The 20,994-nt window shown below is 39.1% G+C and overlaps 1 protein-coding gene and 1 long non-coding RNA gene across 3 annotated transcripts; both read right to left on the bottom strand.

Annotated features, from left to right (window-relative positions):
- Positions 1–3,790: 3,790 nt before the first annotated feature.
- Positions 3,791–5,275, bottom strand: LOC139784064 (uncharacterized). Of its 2 annotated transcripts, XR_011721468.1 has the most exons (3): positions 5,203–5,275; positions 4,519–4,621; positions 3,791–4,049 (listed from the first exon to the last, which is right to left on the bottom strand). It is a non-coding gene; the product is annotated as an uncharacterized lncRNA (long non-coding RNA). The 2 variants fall into 2 exon arrangements; XR_011721467.1 differs by lacking the exon at positions 5,203–5,275 and having other exon boundaries at positions 4,519–4,717.
- An 870-nt stretch (positions 5,276–6,145) lies between these two features.
- Positions 6,146–11,176, bottom strand: LOC139784058 (uncharacterized). The gene has a single exon (XM_071723222.1). The coding sequence runs from the start codon at positions 11,174–11,176 to the stop codon at positions 6,146–6,148; it is 5,031 nt and encodes a 1,676-aa protein (XP_071579323.1).
- Positions 11,177–20,994: the final 9,818 nt, after the last annotated feature.

The raw sequence follows: 20,994 nt of genomic DNA, 5'->3' as shown, positions 1-20,994 counted from the left end.
TAATTTTTTTTTTTTTTTTTTTTTTTTCAAAAACTTATAAGACAAAATTCTAGTCGAGTCAGAGTTGTCATGATATAAGATCTGTTCGTTTTAGCTGAACTGGTTGCACTAATTCAGAATTTATCTTCTTTACTCCATATTGGAAGAGAAAAGATAAACTTTGAACTGGTGCAGCCAGTTCAGTTAAAATGAACAGATCTATAATGTAATCATAAATAATTTTCGTTTGTAGCAAATATTTATATAAGCTGAGTTATAATTTGAATAGTTTAATTTTAGAGTACTGAAAAATGTTAATGTTTGCAAAGCGTAGAAAATGTCTAATTGTAAGTGCATTTGATATAAAACAGTTCTGATTGTTTTAATACAACAAAATATTAAACATTTATATATTATAATTATAAGATTCTTTGTAATTTTCATAAATAAATTTTGCGAATTCAATTTTAATGTGTAAATATTTTGTTACTTCCTTTAACTTTTTATATATATTATCAATATTAAAGCCTTATGAGCGTTGATCTTTCCATTACAAATAACAAGCTTCTATTTGCGGAGACTAGAATATTAAGCTCTCGCTTAACAGATTCTCATGCTTTGTAATGGATTTCTTTTTTACATTCGATGCAACTTGGATTTCTGGTTTGCAGATTACCATTCATCTATTACTGTCTTCTGCTAAAATAAAAATGAATATGATATAATATTTAATAAGCAGTGTGACAAAAATATCTTGTGTGCTGTAATCTTACCTTACTGTATAATTGTCATCGTAATAATCCAAGCTCCTTTAGGATCAACAAACAATAAGAAAACAAAATAAAAATATTTCTTAATGTAATTGTGCATATTTATCCTTATTTATCCCAGCACTTGTATAGGTTGTTTATTGTACATTATTTCTAGTGAAGATTTCACTGTAAATAGTAAAAAATTGATTAACTAATACATTATTAAACTTATCTTACATACCCTTAATTATTATCTACAAACTATGAGAATATAACAACAATACTCACTTTTAATTAAATGTGTCTTACATGTATATACATCCATTTTTTTGTTCAACGTTACTAATAAAATACTCGAATTACATTGTGATAGCAAACATTGCTTATCCAACTTAATATAAGAAGTGTCAAAATCCGGTAAACTTTCGGTTTCTAGGTGTTTCATATCCTTGAATTCGATATCTACGTGTCTCAGGTCGCCGATGACGAGGTCCAAATAGTGCGCTACGTAGTTTTCGGTGTCTAACTGTATTAATACTTTGAATTCGACGTCTACGTGTCCCAGGTCGCCGAAGATGGAACCTAAGCTGTGCGCTCGTAGTTTTCGGTTTCTAGGTGTTTTATATCTTTAAATTCGATATCTACGTGTCCCAGGTCGCCGATGACGTAGTCCAGATAGTGCGCTCTGTAGTTTTCGGTGTCTAGATATATTAATATCTTGAATCGGCGACCTGGAATACATAGATGTCGAATTCCAAGTATTAATACATCTAGACACCGAAAACTACGGAGCACACTATCTGGACCTCGTCATCGGCGACCTGGGACACGTAGACATCGAATTCAAAGTATTAATACATCACGGTCCACTTATTGCTATAAATGCTTTGAAGCATTCTTTGACTTATCAATTAGTAAAATTCTTTCTTTTGATTGGTCAATCGAACGCTTCGAAGCATTTGTAGCATCAAGTGGACCGCAGCTTTTATCATGCAATATAAACCGACATTAATTATTTCCACGCGATGATATTACGCAATGATAAATTAGGAAATTTGTCATAATAACGGTACGCTAGGCAAATTTACTGAAATAGTGATGTTTCTAATTAATGCTCCGAGAAGAATTGGTTCCAGATGACAATTACAATAAATTTAATTGTCTTTGATATATCCTTTTTCTTGATAATTTTGTCCGGAAAGGAAAATATGGAAAATTTACAGTTAAGTATGACTCTGCAAAAATAATAATAAATTGTTACTTAAATATATTAATAATTATTATTACCTCGCGATGACATTACAAGAGGTTAGGAATACCGGTCTGTCATAACCGGAATTAACCGTTTTGCAAGCCATTGTATTTCTATTTGTATTTTTGCCTGGCGTGTGCTCTCTGTAAATAATCAATAATTTATTGTATCAGTTCGTAAATTTACCTAGTGTACCATTGTTATGACAAATTTCCTAACCTATCATCGCGTAATGTCAAAGCGTGGAAATAATTAATTTATTATTGTTTTACAGTCATATTTAACTGTACATTCTCCAAATCTTTTCCGAACAAAATATTATTGCAATGACACCTCGCAACGAACACAGAGTAATGTAAGCAGAAAAAAAAACAAATCAGGGACAATTAAATTTATTGTAACTGTCATCTGGACCTAATTCTTCTTAGAGCATTAAGGGGATCCTGCAGCCGTATGATTTACCGACATTATCGTTTTTCGATGGATCTTTTAATTGGCTTTATAGAATTGCAAAAATCTTTTACAGAATTAAAGTTCGCACAAAAATCTAGGGTAACAAACGCGATTTTATATCAAAAACACCAAAAAATTAAAAATATTACTTATTTGGGCACATACAGCTGTCACCTAACGACAATATTTGTTTAAAACAAAAATTCTGCAGTTTATACATACATAATGTTTATCATCTGCCCTTGGGAAAACATGTAGGAATAATATCGTGCAAGTAGAAGTAAGATTCAATGCGTACAAAAAAAGATTCATCGAAAAATTATTTTAGTAATGCAAATACGGATGCAGAATGACAAGAAGAGCAGCAACAGTAGTTGCCGAATCTTGCAAGAGATGGCGAGCAATCAAACAAGGACAGATGTCATTTCGTTAGACAAAGACAGATATAGGGAAAACAAAATTAGAAAGGTTGACATTATCGACATCGAGGAAGTTCGCCTGTCACTGCAGGATCCCCTTAATTAGATACATCACTATTTCAGTAAGTATATCGTTTATTTAAATATTTCATAACAACCCTGCCGGCACTGGTACGTGTTAAAAACGTCATTATGACGTGTTAACTCGTCACACGTTACGTTACAACGACGTCTCAATTGGTGTTCGAAACGTAATTGCCACGTTGCTGTGACGTAACTAACAGCCAAATTCTTGGTGACAGAAACGTTGTAGTGACGTGTATTTGCGACTTTATGTGACGGGTTGAGCACCTATTTGCAACCTAAAAATAATCAATCGGTTTTGAGAAATTAAGATTAGTTTTTATTGTATTATATATGTTAACGGTATATATTTTTATATATTGGACAAAATAAGTGATTATATATTATTTATGTGACAGAAATTTAAACAGACAATATATATTTTATTTTAAATAAAATATAACATCTATTTTATATTTCTTTCACAATAATAAGTATAAATCATTATGTATTTTGTTTATCAATATAATATATAGTTTACATATATAACACAATAAAAACTAATCTCAACTTCTCAAAATCAGACGATTGTGTTTTATAATATAAATATAAAGCACCAAGAAAGGAGGTAATAAATAAAAATAATGTAAATATATGTTTTTGTTGCTACATTAGCCTTTTATTTTCTCTTTATATCTCTTTCTCACTCAATGTTAATAAATGTTATCAAAATACGTAACTCTTAAAATCGTCTAAATTATCAAAAGTATATCAACATAATAAAATATACGGTCATTATTTTAAAAATAAACAGTCTTTCTCTTAAAAGAATTATTATATATTATAAAGAATTGTTATATGTGTGAAAAATGTAAGTGTGAAAATAAAAATATATTCTATACACATATATAATGCACATTATGCACGTATTGCACATATAAAAAGTAAATAAAACTAATCTTTGTACTATTTATAAAACCTTTAAAATAGTTTTTATCTTTTGGTAATTATAATGTTTAGTGTTCATCATTTGATGAACACTCATCATTCAGTTCATCACTTTCCGAATTATCTGACGATGAGTTTGAACTTAATGGGGGCGTTTCCTCCTTTCGACATTTTTTTTCTTTCCTAAAACAAATAACAAGAGATATCATTACATACGAAGCGCATTGAAAAAAGGATAAAGTTCAGATTGCAGAAGATGCACAAAATATATGCATATATACATATAATAGTCATTAATATATATAGATACTCTTTTCCATGGGGCTCTGTTAAACTAATTTCTATTTCTATTTCAATTAATGTTATATATGTATATAAGTGTGTGTGTGTGTGTGTGTGTGTGTGTGTGTGTGTGTGTGTGTGTGTGTATATATACATACATATACATATATAACATTAATTGAAATAGAAATAAAAATTAGTACAACAAAGACCCACGGAAAAGAGCATGTTGCAATTATATTAATAACTATTTTGATCATAACATAGTTAATTAGAACACTCAAACAATTTGTATATATGTAATAAATTATCACATTAGAAAACTTCCACATTAAAAGAAAAGAAATTTTTTATTGACTTTTAAACTTACTCAGATTTTCTTTGTGCTCTTTGTTTTGCATGTTTTAACCATTCTGCAGCAACAGAAGAAATTTGCTCACATGTAATATCTTGATGTCGCATTTGAACAACAACTGAAAATTATAAAGCAAATGTAAATGCTAAAAGAAACAACAGTGAGTACAAATATTTTAGTAAAAAAATTTATTTATTGCTTTTGTATAGATAGATAAAATTCAAATAAATTTCAAAAAATTAAAAAAACTTGGTCAAATATAGCATTATAATACACAGCAACAATAATTAAAATTCGCAAAGTATATACAAATTTTGTGAAATATAGAATTTGAAAATATTCAAAAAGTTAATATAAAATATGTTACATTTTTATTATAACAATTAACTTCATATTTTAATAATAAACTTTTCTTATAAAATATTTTTGAGACAATGTCTTTATATCTTTTTTGTGTCATAAAAACTGAAAATTCTTAAGCATACGAATTCATATTATGTATTAACTGTTAATACATAATTGTTAATAATTAACAAAATGTCTGATAAGTGTTGCTACAATACTAGCATGCATATAGAAAAAATAAAACTAAACAGATCTTCACCATTTTGCAAACTATATAAAATATAACCAAAAATTTTATATAATTTTTATAACATAAATATATATATAAGAAAGAGAGAGAGAGAGAAAACGTACGTGTCAAAATTTTCGATATCTGCAAATTTTGAAATGCAGCCTTATGTCTTTGTCCTAACCAGCTGTACTTTTGAGCCATTTCATCAGTTATAAGATGTCAGTGGACCGCTCGACGTTTTCGCGGTGCGCGCCGTGGAAAGTACAAAAATGAGTACACGAAATAACAGTCAGTCCTTTTTATTAAAGTGGGTTACACTGGACTTCGCACTCGCGATTTCGCACTCGCTACGTTCCTCCGTTTTCTCGACGTCGATCATGTATCGCGTGCGAGTTATGATGGCTCACTGGCGTCCCGGACGGAGCAGGCGAGGGATCGCGGCCGGAGCTTCGCGTCGAGGAATTCGGTGACGTGAGAAACGCTCGTTGGCTCCAAATCGTCTATTGGTCGCGGTGCTTGCGATCACGCGAGAAACACCTGTGCCGTTTGCTCGAAAACACACAAAAAAAAGGGGGGGAGGAAACCGTCGCGATTTGGAGCCTTTCAAGCGTTCTCGAATAATGCTTGCTGTCTCGTCGAAGTTCGAGAATTTTCAGCTCGCATTTATCCAATTCTCAACATGCCGCCCGCCTCGCATTCGACGGAATGCGAAACAAACGGGGGTTGACAAGGTCGCATAGAGGAGCGTGGGAACGTCTTGGTTCAAAGCGTTATATACAATATATACATTTGAGAACTTAACCTATTTTTACAATGTCCTTAAATCTAATGAAAAACGAACGAGCTTAATTCTAACGGGATTCCGCGGTTCCCGGCGAACTGATAGACGCGGGCAACCGACAGATCTGGGTTATTGGTCGTTTTAGCTCGGAATTGGCGGTGCGTAATGTGACGACGCGAACGCGACCGTCAAGTCCGGGATGGACCTGCTGAATCCTTGCGAGTTCCCACTTTGAAGGAGGGAGTAGGTTACTCTTAAGTAAAACTAACTCGTCAACCTTCGGATTATCGTGAGATTCGGTCCATTTCACGCGCATGTTGCAATGAATGTAAATAGTCCGACGACCAAGAACGCCAGATCTGTTCGAGCATTAATTGTACGTGTTGCCATCGCGACAACCGATTCGCATTGATTTCGAGGACGGATTCCTCCGGTACGCTCGTGAGCGGTCGGCCGACAAGGAAATGACCAGGTGTCAAAGCGGTATAATCGGACGGATCGTCGCTAAGTGGAGAGATCGGTCGCGAGTTCAAGCAAGCTTCTATCTTACATAAAAGCGTAACGAATTCGGAGCGAGACAGAGGGCGAGCACCAGTCACTCGCCTGAGATGGTGCTTAAAGCTCTTCACTCCAGCCTCCCAAAGCCCGCCGAAATGTGGTGCCGCAGGGGGCACGAAATGCCACCGTACGCCGTCGTTAGCGAGAATTTCCTTAAGGGAGGGGTTGTTCACAAGCGCGCGGAAGCTGCGTTGGAGCTCGCGGTCAGCACCCACAAAATTCGTGCCATTATCGCTGTACATGTCCGATGGCAGTCCGCAGCGACTGACAAACCGTTGAAATGCCGCGAGGAATCCATCGGTGGAGTAATCCTCCACACTTTCGAGGTGGATCGCCTTAGTGGCGAGACAAACGAACACCGCGACGTAGTGTTTGCTCCCCTTTTGGCCGCGACCGACAACGGGGGTAATGTTCATAGGTCCGGCGTAATCTATGCCCGTGTGAGAGAACGGAGGAGCAGGATTTACTCGGGGACTCGGGAGATCACCCATTAATTGCGTCGGAGTTTTCGCGGAATGTCGAACGCATGTAACACATTTATGAATGTGAGATTTGATCATGCTTCGCGCGGAAATTAACCAATAATTTTGACGGAGACATCTAAGCGTGAGTTTAGTCCCTCCATGGAGAGAGCGTCGGTGTGCTTGATCGATCAAAAGTTCGGCAATATGATGTCTAGCAAGTATGACGGGGTGTCGCTCATTGTAACTCAGCGCGGAGTTTTCGAGCCGCCCGCCAAGCCGGATTAATTTATCTTTCCCGATAAAGGGGTGGAGAGAGCGTAAGGAACTTGATCGCGATACAGCGGCGTGAGCGTTCAAAGCCTTCAAGTCATCCGAAAAACAAGTCGCTTGTGCCGATCGAAGCCAAAAGACGGAGGCTTCGTGAATCTCCTCTGCGGTCAAGGGAGACTTGACGATCACCGAAGAGGCGACTTTATTTTTTAAATTCCGAACGAAACGCCGAATGTACGCGGTAATACGAAGAAGTCGGATCCAGCTCGAGCAGGAGGTGGGCAGATCCCACTCAGGAGCTGAATCGACGAGATGAACGGTAGCTTTACGCGCTTCGGAAGATACCGTTTGTAAAATGTCCTTTTCAGTCGGAGTCGGGGGGATCGGCCACGAGGCCGTGGTCGAGCTAAGCCACCGGGGCCCCGACCACCATAATTCATGATTGACGAGATCGGCGGCAGTAAAGCCGCGCGACGCAGGATTTTCCTGGGAGCGAACGTGTTGCCAACGTACGGTCGGAAGGCGCGTCTGCACCTCGGAGACGCGGTTCGCGACATAGGAATTCCAGCGGGATGGATGTTGTAGAAGCCAAGCTAATACGATTTGGGAATCAGTCCATCCAAACAAGAGAGCTCGCATCAAGCCCGTGGTGTTTCTTACCCATTCTATCAATCGAATTAATAGAACGACGGCGTTAAGTTCCAAGCGTGGAACGCTAACGGTTTTCAATGGCGCGACTTTCGTTTTGGCCGCGAGGAGGATGACTTGAATGTTAGAGGGAGAATGCACGATTCGGAGGAAAACTACCGCGGCGTAAGCGCGAGTGGAGGCGTCCGCGAAGCCGTGCAATTCAACATCGATTTTATCTTGACGCATCCCTGTCCATCGAGGAATGCGTATTTTGCTAATATTAGGCAAGTCTGAAACGTAATTGATCCACTGATGCAGAAGATCATCGGGGATGGGAGCATCCCAATCAATTTTACGGAGCCAGAGCTCCTGCATCAACATCTTGGCCGCGATGACTATCGGTGACGCCCAGCCGAGGGGGTCATACAGCTTTGCAATAAACGATAAAACGGAGCGCTTAGTATGAACTGTCACGGCGTATGGCGAAATTACGAAACGAAACGAGTCATCGCGCGGAGACCAAGACAGGCCGAGGACCTTGAGCGTGTCATCGTGGTTGATCGGATAGTCCGAGGATTCCCGTTGGTCCTCTGGAATATCCGTCAAAAGTTCGGCTGAATTCGCGGCCCATTTTCGCAGGGGGAAACATCCGCGATTCATTATGCCCACGAGTTGCTTGCGCTTCTCGAGCAGAGACAGAAGGTCGTCTGCTCCGAAAAGAACATCATCGACGTAGGTCGACTCTTCGATTATATTGACCGCGTCGGGGAAGTCTTTACCTTCGTCGCGAGCTAATTGGATAAGGGAGCGCTGTGCGAGAAAAGGCGAAGGTTTTTGCCCGTAGGTCACGGTGAGTAAGCGGTAAAGCCGAATCAACAGACTGTCGGGGGGGCGCCAAAGAATTCGTTGATAGTCCGCGTCATCCCGATGCACGAGTATTTGTCGGAACATTTTAGCAATGTCAGCCATGTACACGTACCGAAAGAGTCGCCAGCGCAGGATTATCGCGGCGATGTCTTGTTGAAGTTTAGGTCCCGCCATTAGAAAATCATTGAGCGAGGTTTTGTCGGTCGATTCGCTAGAGGCATTAAACACGACGCGTAACTTGGTCGTTGTACTCGATTCGCGTAAAACAAAATGATGCGGGATGTATATCGGGGGGTAAGGGGGGCGCTCGTCCGCCCGCACCGACTCCATGTGCCCCATCGATTCGTATTCTCTTAAAAAATCGTGATACTGCGCGGCGATTTCTGGTTTCCGCGCGAGTCGGCGCTCCATATTGGAGTACAGGAAGGAAGCCTTTCGGAATGTGTCGCCGACGCGAGGGGGGCCGTTTTTGAACGGCAAACGCACAATGTAGCGTCCTTGTGAATCGCGAGAATGAGTCGTCGCAAAATGCTTCTCGCAACGTTCGTCCTCTTCGGTGAGAGGAGTTCGAGAGGGGATACGTTCGTCCTCCCAAAAACTTTGAATTAAGGAATTTGTATCCTCGCAGGATACGCAACTCAGGACAGAAGCGGACTCTCCGGCCGGGCGCGCAGGGCCGGCGGGACCGGAGAGGATCCATCCGAAAATTGTAAGCTGGCCCGTCGGAGTGCCGACCGGGCCCTGACGTAGACCGTCGAGTAGCAGAGACCCGTATAAATCCGCGCCGATTAATACATGAATCGGGTGATTACATGAGGGATCAGGATCTGCTAAAGGTAAATCGCGTAGATGTGGCCACATTGCGGCCGGCTTCTGTTGAGAGGCTGTATAAGAAGTGATTCTTTGATATACGTAACCCGAGAAGGGAAATATCGGTCCCTGTTTGTCGCAGGGCGCGAGAGCAAGATTAACTTGTGACCGCGCGACTCCATTAAATTTTTCTCCAAAACAATGTATCTTCAGCGCGGCACGATGACGCCTGGTTCGCATCGTCTGACAAAGAGATTCTGATATGAAACTGTATGTCGAGCCTTGATCTAGTAGTGCACGTACTTTAAATGAGCGGCCCTCGATTGTACTTAAACTAACATACGCAGTGGCGAGAAGTACATGAGGCGGTTGTTTCACAAAATCTCGAGTAGCATGCACGTTTTGAACGAACGCTGAGGGCGCGGCCGGTGACTCGGAGGCAGCGGCGACTGACACAGCTGACGGAGCTGAGGACGGCGAATTAATCGCGGAAAGCGTACTTTTAGTACCAGTTTCCGTACCCTCGCGGTGAAGCAGCGAATGGTGAGCTTGGTGGCATTGATTGCACCGTCCTTTACTCGGACAATTGTTTGAAAAATGCTCGGTTCTCAAACAATTAAAGCAACATTTATGCTGTCGCGCGGCGAGTCGACGCTGCTCGACCGACAGACTTAGAAATTTATTACACTTTGCAAGACCGTGGTTTCCGGAACAACGGACGCATTTGACGGGCGAAACCGTATTCACCGAAGCACGAGCTCTATTACCGCGCGCACTATTTGACGCAGATTCGGATTGCGAAGGGTAATCCGCGAGACCGCGAATGCGAAGAGTCATGAAGTCATGAATCTCTTTATACGTAGGGTACGCATCCGTGTTGCCTCGTTTAAGATTCCATTCATTGCGCGTTCGCGAACTGAACTTTTGCGAGATAATATAAACTAGGAGGTCGTCCCACATATCGACCGGACGATCGAGATTCGTTAACGCGGCGAGAGATGCGGACACACTATCGCGAAGTTTTTTCAACTCGGTCACGTTCTCGTTTTTCATTTTCGGTAAGTCGGCGAACGAATGGATATGCGCGTGAATAATCGCGTTGCGGTTGTCGTATTCGTCGGTAAGAAGCAGCCACGCTGCCTCGTAGTTCGCGTCAGAAATTTGAATGTTATTAATCAACGACGCGGCCTCGCCGGAGAGGCTCGCTTTCAGATAATGTAACTTTTGCGTTCTTGTCAACGATTCACTGTTTGCTACGAGAGACTCGAAGATTCCGCGAAAATTCTCCCATTCAGCGAAAGCACCAGAAAAGTTCGGAAGCGAGATACGAGGCAGATGCAATGACACTCCGGAGTGCGCGTCGCGATAAGAAGACTCGTTACCTCGATACGGCGCGCTCGGGGCGTCGCTACTTAATTTACCGATGACCTCGTGGAGGTGGTCCGTCGCGTCGAGGTAGGCGTCCTCGGCGGCAAGAAATTCCTCGTCCTTGAAGTAGTGGGTCGACTTCTTCTCCTCCGCCGTAGCCGTCTGCAGCAGCTGGACATGGAGGGCTTGCACCTTTTCCCAGAGACCCTCCAAATTCGTCAGTCTCCCCTTCGTCTTAGGGAGAGTGACCTGAGCCTTGGGAAGCTTTTTGAAGTTAATCAGCGACCGTCGTAGCTGGTCAATCGCATTGCCTTGAGCAATGAGTAGATTTTCGAGATCCGAAGACATGTTGAGCAGATGTCTGGATCGTGTAGAAATCTTTCAGACACTTGCGTGTCAATCTTCTTGTCGAGCGAAGACGCTCGTGTGCGACTCCGCGGCGAGTAGCAGGGCGATACTCGCGGGAGGCAGGGACGTCTGGCACGTCTCGGTGCGACTCCGCGGCGAGTAGCAGGGCGATACTCGCGGGAGGCAAGGACGTCTGGCACGTCTCGGTGTTTGACTCCGCGGCGAGTAGCAGGTACTCGCGGGAGGCAGGGACGTCTGGCACGTCTCGGTGTGCGACTCCGCGGCGAGTAGCAGGTACTCGCGGGAGGCAGGGACGTATAGCACGTCGCAAAGCAGGGCGCCGTCGGGCGGCGGATGCGTATCGCAAGGAGCACGATACGTTTGCTGGAGGTCCCGCAAGAGCCTCCGAAGCACTTCACAAAATCACAAGGCACCTATCTTTAGGAGAGCGGGTGTGGTGCGCTCAATGTTCGGAGTGAGCCACGGAGTCGAGAACGCGTAGGCGGCGAACTCCGTTTTCGAGCGAGTCGAGCGGGCGCGCCGATTCGTCAATCTCGGCGTAGCACAACGCGAGCACTTTTGAGGCGGTCGAACTGTCTATGCCGGTCTTTTATGTCGATCCGGCTCGAAGGACCATTAAATGTCAGTGGACCGCTCGACGTTTTCGCGGTGCGCGCCGTGGAAAGTACAAAAATGAGTACACGAAATAACAGTCAGTCCTTTTTATTAAAGTGGGTTACACTGGACTTCGCACTCGCGATTTCGCACTCGCTACCTTCCTCCGTTTTCTCGACGTCGATCATGTATCGCGTGCGAGTTATGATGGCTCACTGCCGTCCCGGACGGAGCAGGCGAGGGATCGCGGCCGGAGCTTCGCGTCGAGGAATTCGGTGACGTGAGAAACGCTCGTTGGCTCCAAATCGTCTATTGGTTGCGGTGCTTGCGATCACGCGAGAAACACCTGTGCCGTTTGCTCGAAAACACACAAAAAAAGGGGGGAGGAAACCGTCGCGATTTGGAGCCTTTCAAGCGTTCTCGAATAATGCTTGCTGTCTCGTCGAAGTTCGAGAATTTTCAGCTCGCATTTATTCAATTCTCAACAACGTTTCTAAATAAATGTTACTTACAGTTTTAGTAATTTTAAGTATTGTTCCTCTACTTAATATTAAGTCAGCATACATTTTTACTATAGTAGAAAGAGCCGATTTAAAAACAGTTGATTGGTAAACGTCAATGTCAAACTTTTCATTATTTACAGAATTATTCGTTTCAATCGTGTTATACATCTGTTTTTGACTCTCATTAGAATTGTTTGACTTTGGATCAAAATGAGGAATAGTTGAAGTCGCATCAGAAATTTCAGAAGCGTTTGTGGCAAGATTAATTGGCATAAAATTAGATATCTTTACTTAAATTAAGTAAAAATATCTAATTCTAAATAAATATGTGTATTATATTAAGTAAATAAGTCATTGGCACTATCTAAATAAATATTTTTTTGGATCTAAATATTTTTTTCAGTGTAAGAGGCTGCGGCAATGTACGTGCCCTGGCTCTAATAATTACTACGTTTACGCGAGCGTTACTTCTGTAGTAACTTACTCAAAATTATCGTAACACGATAATTTATTCCACGTAAACGGGGGTCTCTGCATAATTCACTTCGCGTAAACGGGGGTCTCTAGCAGAATTATCATAAATTGCTACAAAAATAATGCTTGCGTAAACGTAGTAAATGCCGAAAAATGTCTGCTTACCTTGCTCACAAAAAAATCGTGGTTTGCAAGTCTTCGTGTATTTGCCCTTGGTGGCTCGCGCATTCAATTTTCGTCACTTTATGTCGCACGCGTATATAGCTTTCGTGTTACGCGTATATAGTCTTGCACGTTTGATGAAAATAGAAACACGATGCGTCGAAATGCTTTCGCTTATTACCTCACGTTAACCGTGCTCGATTGTACTGGTTATGTGATGGTTCACTTTTCTCGACTAACGACGAACGACGAATGACGATCGTGGCAGCGTGGCTTGCGATGCTTTTTTGTCTAACTCTCGAGTTCGCGCTTCGCGCGGCAAACGTTTCCGCGTCCTGTACGCAGATGCCATTAGTCGCGTCGCTCAGCATATATTATTTTTATCGATATCTCGCGTTATCAAAGATACGTTCGTCGCCAATTAATATCGACTGATATCGAAATTCCATGTATATGGAAACTCATTATAAACTCATTATAAAAAAATTAACATTAAATCAACATTTAAAACCAAATAATATTTATTAAAGAGTTCTTATAAAGATTTAATAATTTCAAATAAACATTTTTCATTTTTTGTATTTGAGTCAAATAATCTTTACAAAATAGCATATTAGAATTAAGGAAATTAAAAAATTGATTTAAAAAAATATTTAATTAAACCTATTTCCTTATTTCAATAATATCAGATTTTTCAATTTTAAAGAATTTGTTCAATTTGAGTAAATATTATATTAATAAAAGTTATTTATTATTGGTTACAAAACTAATTTCAAATAAATATTTTTTGTATTTGAGTTACACAATCTCTACAAAATAGCATATTATAAATAAGCAAATTAAAAAACTGATTCGAAAAAATATTTATTTAAACCCATTTCCTTAATTCAATAATATCAGATTTTTCAATTTTAAAGAATTTATTCAATTTGAGTACATATTATCTTAATAAAAGTTATTTGTTATTTGTTTTAAAATTAATTTTAAACAAATATTTTTTAAATTTGAGTCAAACAGCCTTTACAAAATGGCATACTATAATTAAGCAAATTAAAAAATTGGTTTGAACAAATATTTATTTAAACCTATTTTCTTACTTTAATAATATGAGATTTTTCAAATTTAATTAATGAATTACTCAGTTTGAGTAAATACTATCTTAATAAAAGTTATTTGTTATTTGTTTTAAAATTATTTTACGTTGAATAAAATCTTTCTTTATTTTGACTATATATACATTTAAAGTAAGTCATTGTTTATTACAATCTGATAAACAACCTCTTAATGTGACTAAATCATATTTGAATTATTATATTTATTTAGATTGAGTAAATTTTTTTTCAGTGTAGAGATTACTCCGAGCCCGCCGATAAATCAGCTAACTCAGAAGTAATATAATAGAGATTACTCCGAGCCCGCCGATAAATCAGCTAACTCAGAAATAATATAATAGAGATTACTCCGAGCCCGCCGATAAATCAGCTAACTCAGAAGTAATATAGAAAAGGTGATTGGAGGGTTAGAGGGATTAATGTTTAAGGATTATGGATTAATGTTTAACCGAGAGAACTTCTGGACACACAAAAAAAATGGGGATAAATAAATGAAGTGTATATACGACTTACTACTTGACGCTGGTTGGATTGAGAGTAGAAATAGCCGGAACCGATGATCCTCGGGCCCTCAGCGAACACTCGTAATTTCAACGCGCACAACTCAACTTGGAAGTCTGACTGTAGGGTTCGAGGAGACCGCAGTTCAGGAGATGAAGATGAAGAAAAAAAAATGAGGCTGAGTGCTCCAATGTCGGGGTTTATATAGGAAAGTTAAAGGGATGGAAGGGATGAATTTCGTGTGGGATGTGTCAGGTTTTCATTTGGGGGACTCCGGGTTGGAGAGATGCTTTTAATTTTTGTTTAAAGGATTTCTCGTTGGCGGGATGTTTTTACCCGAGAGGTGGATTCTTAAATTTTCACCTATCCTAGAAAGCCAGAGACGGTTGTCGATTTTTCCGACTGTTCATTGGCGAGTCTTCTCGTAAGGCCCCCACTGTCTTATTGGGGGTGCAACCCATCGCTTCCTCCAGTGACTCACTTGTTTTTCGGTTATCGCTGGTTTCTCCTTTATTAGGGTTTCTTTTTTTATCTCGCGGCCCTGTTTTTGTGTTGACGGACGATCCACACCTCTCAATCTTAAATGCAAGCAAAAAACCTCCGCCACGTGTATTTACGGACACGTCTTAGGCTTTGTTTCCGCTTGTCGGAAACATCGTACGTGCATTTTGAAAGCTCGCTTGATGCAATAAAGATCTTCATCAACCCATTAAGGCCCATTTGGCGCGTCATGTCGCCAGGTTTACATTCTTTCAGTTTTAGGCCTGACAAAGCCGATGAAAATCCTGTCACGTATGCCCCGTCCGTCACTAATTTGTCATCTGGAAGGTTGCGTTTAAGCGCCTAGGTAAACAGATACTTTACCTATAAAAAAGGAAAAGGAATGTGCAAGGATCAAGGCTCACTCGTCGATCGACAACCGTCCGTGCTTAGTTTACCTTATCCTAATCTTAACGGCTATCCTGAGCGCAGAGGAATTTAAGCGAAAAAGGGAAATCGTGGAGTTCGCAGGACGTAACAGTTGAAATAAACGAGGAAGGTACATCGGAAATACCTGTTCCATCAAACGATACTCAACAGTTGGAAGATGCTGAAGATCTATCTGCAACTAGCGACAATGTTTGTCTTTTTTGCACAAAATTAGCAAAAAAAACGAAAGGACAAATTCAAAAGTTGTGCGTTCTGGATAAAGCGAGTTTAAAACAAGCAATTGAGGCTTTCTCAAATTTTGTTAGAGACACCGAAGTTTATCAAAAATTACAACAATCAGACGAAGCAACAATTTTGAAAGCCCACCGGATTTGCCGAAAAGAATACATGAATTCGCTGCAATCGTTTCAAGATAAACCACAAACTAATTATCATAAAAATTTAGAATTCCATAAACAAGGTTTTGAAGAAGTTTGTAAGTTTATCGATGAAAATGTAATTGTCAACAACAAATGTTATTTTTTCACTTTTTTATGTGACTATTACGTTAGTGCGATTAAAAATGCAGCAAGTAAAGATGACCATACGTACGACAGTTTATTATCCAAAGCCAACTTCGAAACCAAATTAAAAAAACAATACGACGGACAGCTGAAAATTTGTATTCTACACAATAAAAAAATTATTGGTCCAATTAACCGTGAGATTGATGACCATTTATTTTCTCTCTTAGAAGACAAATCCATTCTTTACAATGCTGCTCTTATTTTGAGACGAAAAATATTAGATATAGAAAAACAAGCGCTACCAGAAGAGATAAAAACGACTGATTTGTTAAAAGGAGAATGCTACATTCCTGAAATTTTAAAAGATTTTTATCTTACAGTATTAGGTGGTTCTCATAGCAGACGAAGAAAAAGCAATGAAAGTTATAGAATAAGCAACTCATTAGCTTCAGATTTGATTTACAATGTGTCGAAAGGTAAAATAAAAACGAGCAAACATATAACCCTAGGGATGACTTTGAAAAGCCTAACGAGCAGCCGAAAAATTGTTGAAATTATTAATAGGTATGGCCACTGTTGCAGTTACCACGTAGTTGAAGAATTAGAAACAGAAGCTACGTTTACATCTTCTGGTCGATCTGAATTATGTCCTGATGGTATTACCAATACAAGTGGATTAAATACAGGTGTAGCTTTCGACAATTTTGACCGCTTCGTTGATACTGCATCAGGTAAAGATACTTTACATAACACAGTTGGGATAATTTACCAAGATGTCATTGAAAATTCTACAACCATACGCAAAAGCACACTGGACAGTAATCAAGAAGTGATGGTTGATGTTGACCTAGAAGATGATGTTACTGCTGACCTTGAAGATGCTGTTGACGTTGAACATGATGTTACCGTTGACCTTGAAGCTGATGTTGCTGCCGAAACACATGCAATCCAAAGAAAAAAAATTCGTAAAAGGAGACGGACATTTGAAACTTCTCAACCTGAATTACAACCTTTCAACAAAAGAGCTAAAATCTCAGATCTTTTGTTGCCGACTACTGATGATCGACATTCAATAGTACCACAAACATTAGAACAAATAAATAAAATTGATGTACTGTGGATGCTATCACATGCGCTTGAAATTCCGAATACGCCAATGTGGGTCGGATTTAATAGCAAGTTTGTCGAAGACAAAAATAAGAAAAAACAAGTCATTCGATATCTTACACCTATTAATGATACTCCTACTGATCCAAAAGTAATTCTCGAAACTATGAAAGAAAGTCAAAAAATTGCTGAGCAGCTTGGCGAACAAAGTATTTGTGTGTCATATGATTTAGCTATTGCTAAAGTTGCCATGCAAATTCAGTCAACTAAAAGTCCCAAATACGACAATTTGTTTATTCATTTAGGAACATTCCATGTTATGTTTGCTTACTTTAAAGCTGTCGGAAAATTTATAGCGGGTTGCGGATTAATGAATATCGCTGTTGATTGTGGACTATTAGCTAGTGGATCTGTAGAGTCTTTTCTCGCAGGCAAACATTTTAATCGATGTAAAAGAATACATCCGTTAATGTCACTGGGGTTGGAAATTATGAACTTTCAACTATTCCTGGAAAACCAAAGCGTCACGATAGGAGACGTCTTGCGTACGAAACTTCTGCATTTCAATAAGGGTAGGTTATCACTCACAGCAGTATTAGAAAACCAAGAAATGTCGGAACTTTTATCATCATATTTTGCACATCGAGAAGCCTGTCTAAATGGATCGTTCGGTAAAACACCACAATTATATATGACTTATATATATTTAATTAACTATTATCACATTTTGAGTCGTAGTATCAGAACTGGAGATTTTGGATTATTCAAATATGTTTTACCAAAAATTACAAATCTATTTTTTGCATTTAACCAGCCGAATTACGCTCGTTGGTTGGTAAAGTATCATAACAATTTGCTAACAATCGATGAAACTCATCCGGAAATTGCTGAAGGTTTGGAAAAAGGATGTTTAGGAATCCAGCGGACAGATAAATCTTTTTCAAGGCAACCAATTGATCTGACTTTGGAACAAACAATTAATGCTGAAGCTGCAAAAAGATTAGTTGGTATTATAAACTTCACAAATTCCATTTCAGCTCGACAACGTTGGTGTAAGAGCCATGAAATCCGATCTACTATTATATCATTTACATATGAAACAACAGGACTACAAAAACGCCAGAACGTAACATCTGACTTACAAGGGAAGGGTCAACCCTCGGGGTCACCGATTTTGTCGAAATTTTACTAAAATGTAGTATTGATATAGAAGTGACAAATGCTGTACGGAGACGATGCGCTTCTCAACCGTTGCCGAGAAATCGCGATGTGAATTTTAGCACGCTAGTCCAGTCGCCAGGTCGATTGAGCATTTTTTTCGAGGATGATGGCTTTTGTTAATGTTTTTTTATGATTTTTGGGTCGTAGAACAAGAATCTGTAAATAGTTTTTTCGTAAGTCGATGCAATAAACAGTTATTAACAATTTATTTGTTTAAATTGCCCTAGCGATCAAACTATACATCCTATAAAAAAATGAACTGGAGAAAATTTGTTCCTCTTTTCACGACGAACAAAATGGCGTTTGAATTTTTCCAAAATCTTGATTATTGACGGGAATATTTCAATTTTTAGGTAATTACTGCCTACGCGTCGCGGCGTACCCTAGGCGTGCGCGCTCGCGCTCAATTGTACCACATGAGTTTTGCTCCTTTAATTTTAGGCGTGTTTTTGGAAGTTCAGAGTTTCAATTGTTTTAACGATACAATTGAGCGCGAGCGCGCACGCCGCGACGCGTAGGCAGTAATTATCTAAAAATTGACATATTTCCGTTAATAATGAAGATTTTGGAGAAATTCAAACGCCATTTTGTTCGTCGTGAAAAGAGGAACAAATTTTCTCCAGTTTATTTTTTTATAGGATGTATAGTTTGATCGCTAGGGCAATTTAAACAAATAAATTGTTAATAACTTTTTATTGCATCGACTTACGAAAAAACTATTTACAGATTCTTGTTCTACGACCCAAAAAACATAAAAAAACATTAACAAAAGCTATCAACCTCGAAAAAAATGCTCAATCAACCTGGCGACTGGACTAGCGTGCTAAAATTCACATCGCGATTTCTCGGCAACGGTTGAGAAGCGCATCGTCTCCGTACAGCATTTGTCACTTCTATATCAATACTAAATCAATACGAGGGTTGACTCTTCCCTTGTTAGAAAAGCATAATATCAAGAGAGACACAAAATTGCTAAAAAATTTTATTGCAACATTTTCAAAGTTTATGAACCCATTCGACTCAAGCCTTGACAAAAATTTACTTTTCAATATTTCAACTGGGAAGTCAGCATCAGAAAATGTCGAAAAATTCTTATTGAATATGGAAAGTACAGGTAACGAGTTACGCGAAAAGTTTATTTCCGAATGTTCAGAATCAGTTGATAGATTTGAAAAACCAATTACACGAGTGAAAATACTGAATTTTACTTCTGAGACTGTGAAAAAAAAATCAACCGGTGGTAATAATGTTCAAGAGATAAGGATGCAACGGGACTTGTTTGGAAGAATGTTAGGTATATCAATGGACTATAAGCTTGATGTTGAAAAGATTTTGTGCTATCCCATCATGCCGATTCCGTCGTCCTTATGCCATTACGATGGGACTATTTGTAAAACCGAAAAATCAGCTATAGTAAAAGTTTTTGAAAAAAATCATAAACCAGGAAACACACCAAAAAATTATGATATTGTAATAGTTGACGGTTTCTATCTGTTACATACCATGCGTGATATGCCAGCAACAATTGGCAATATTTCCAAAAAAATTATGAAGTCTCTAACAGCTACAAAAGCTCCACGCATTGATATAATTTTTGACCAGTACTTTTCCCCGTCAATTAAGGATTATGAACGTGCATTACGTAATGAAGTCAATGATATGGATTTTAAAATTACTGGCCCAATGCAAGTACGTCCAGTTGATTTCAGCAAAGAGCTAAAAAACATTAAATTCAAGCAAGCTTTAGTTAACTTTTTAATAGACCATTGGGCTTCACAAGAAATGGCTCCATTTATTGGAAATACAATCATAAACTTAAGTTATGATAAATGTTACTCCTACAAAGTTCAAAATAATGTAGTAACTATGGAGGAAAATTATGAATTATCGTGTGACGATCACGAAGAAGCAGACACCAAAATTGTGCACCATGTCTGTAAAATTGATAATGATTTTGCCACAAATGTCCTTATCAAATCTTGCGATACAGATGTTTTAATTATTATGCTAGGTAATATGGATCATCTGGAATGTGATAGCCTGACAATTTTCATGGAGTATGGAAACAACAAGAAAAGAAGATTAATAAATATATCTCAGTTGTCAACTGAATTAGGACCAAAAGTGTGCTCTAGTTTACCCGGCTTCCACGCAATGACGGGTTGTGACAACCCTTCTTTCTTTAAGAAAGGAAAGAAAAGGCCATTCCAAATTTTAAAAGCCAATGAAGATTACCAAAAAGCTTTCACCGATCTTGGATCAGCTCATGTGACAGGTTCAAGATATGAAGCTTTTTCGGTTTTGGAAAAATTCGTCTGCGAAATGTATGGATTCCAAAATGTAACTGATGTGAATATTGCAAAATTCCAAAAATTTTGTTCAACATATAAAGCTAATAATAATCCTAATGAACCATTTAAAAAACTATTGAAAAACTATGACGCATCAAATTTGCCCCCATGTGAAGTGGAATTACATCAACAACTTCTACGTACTCAATATGTAACCAGTATCTGGCGAAATGCCCATTTACGTTACCCGAGTGCTTTGACACCAACAAGGAATGGATGGGACCTTTAAGATGGAAAATTAGAATTTTACTGGTTCGAAGGGGATTGTGTACCGCCTTCTGTTTTGGATGCTTTGGAATCAGATAAAGAAAAAACAAAACAAAAATACAAGTAAAT

Source organism: Temnothorax nylanderi, unplaced genomic scaffold (assembly GCF_030848795.1).
Source record: "Temnothorax nylanderi isolate EJ_2023f unplaced genomic scaffold, tnyl_v1.0 TNYL_tig0579_pilon, whole genome shotgun sequence".
Taxonomy (NCBI): Eukaryota; Metazoa; Arthropoda; class Insecta; order Hymenoptera; family Formicidae; genus Temnothorax; species Temnothorax nylanderi.
Note: the sequence above shows the minus strand (reverse complement) of the source record. Positions and strands in the feature narration are given on the sequence as shown.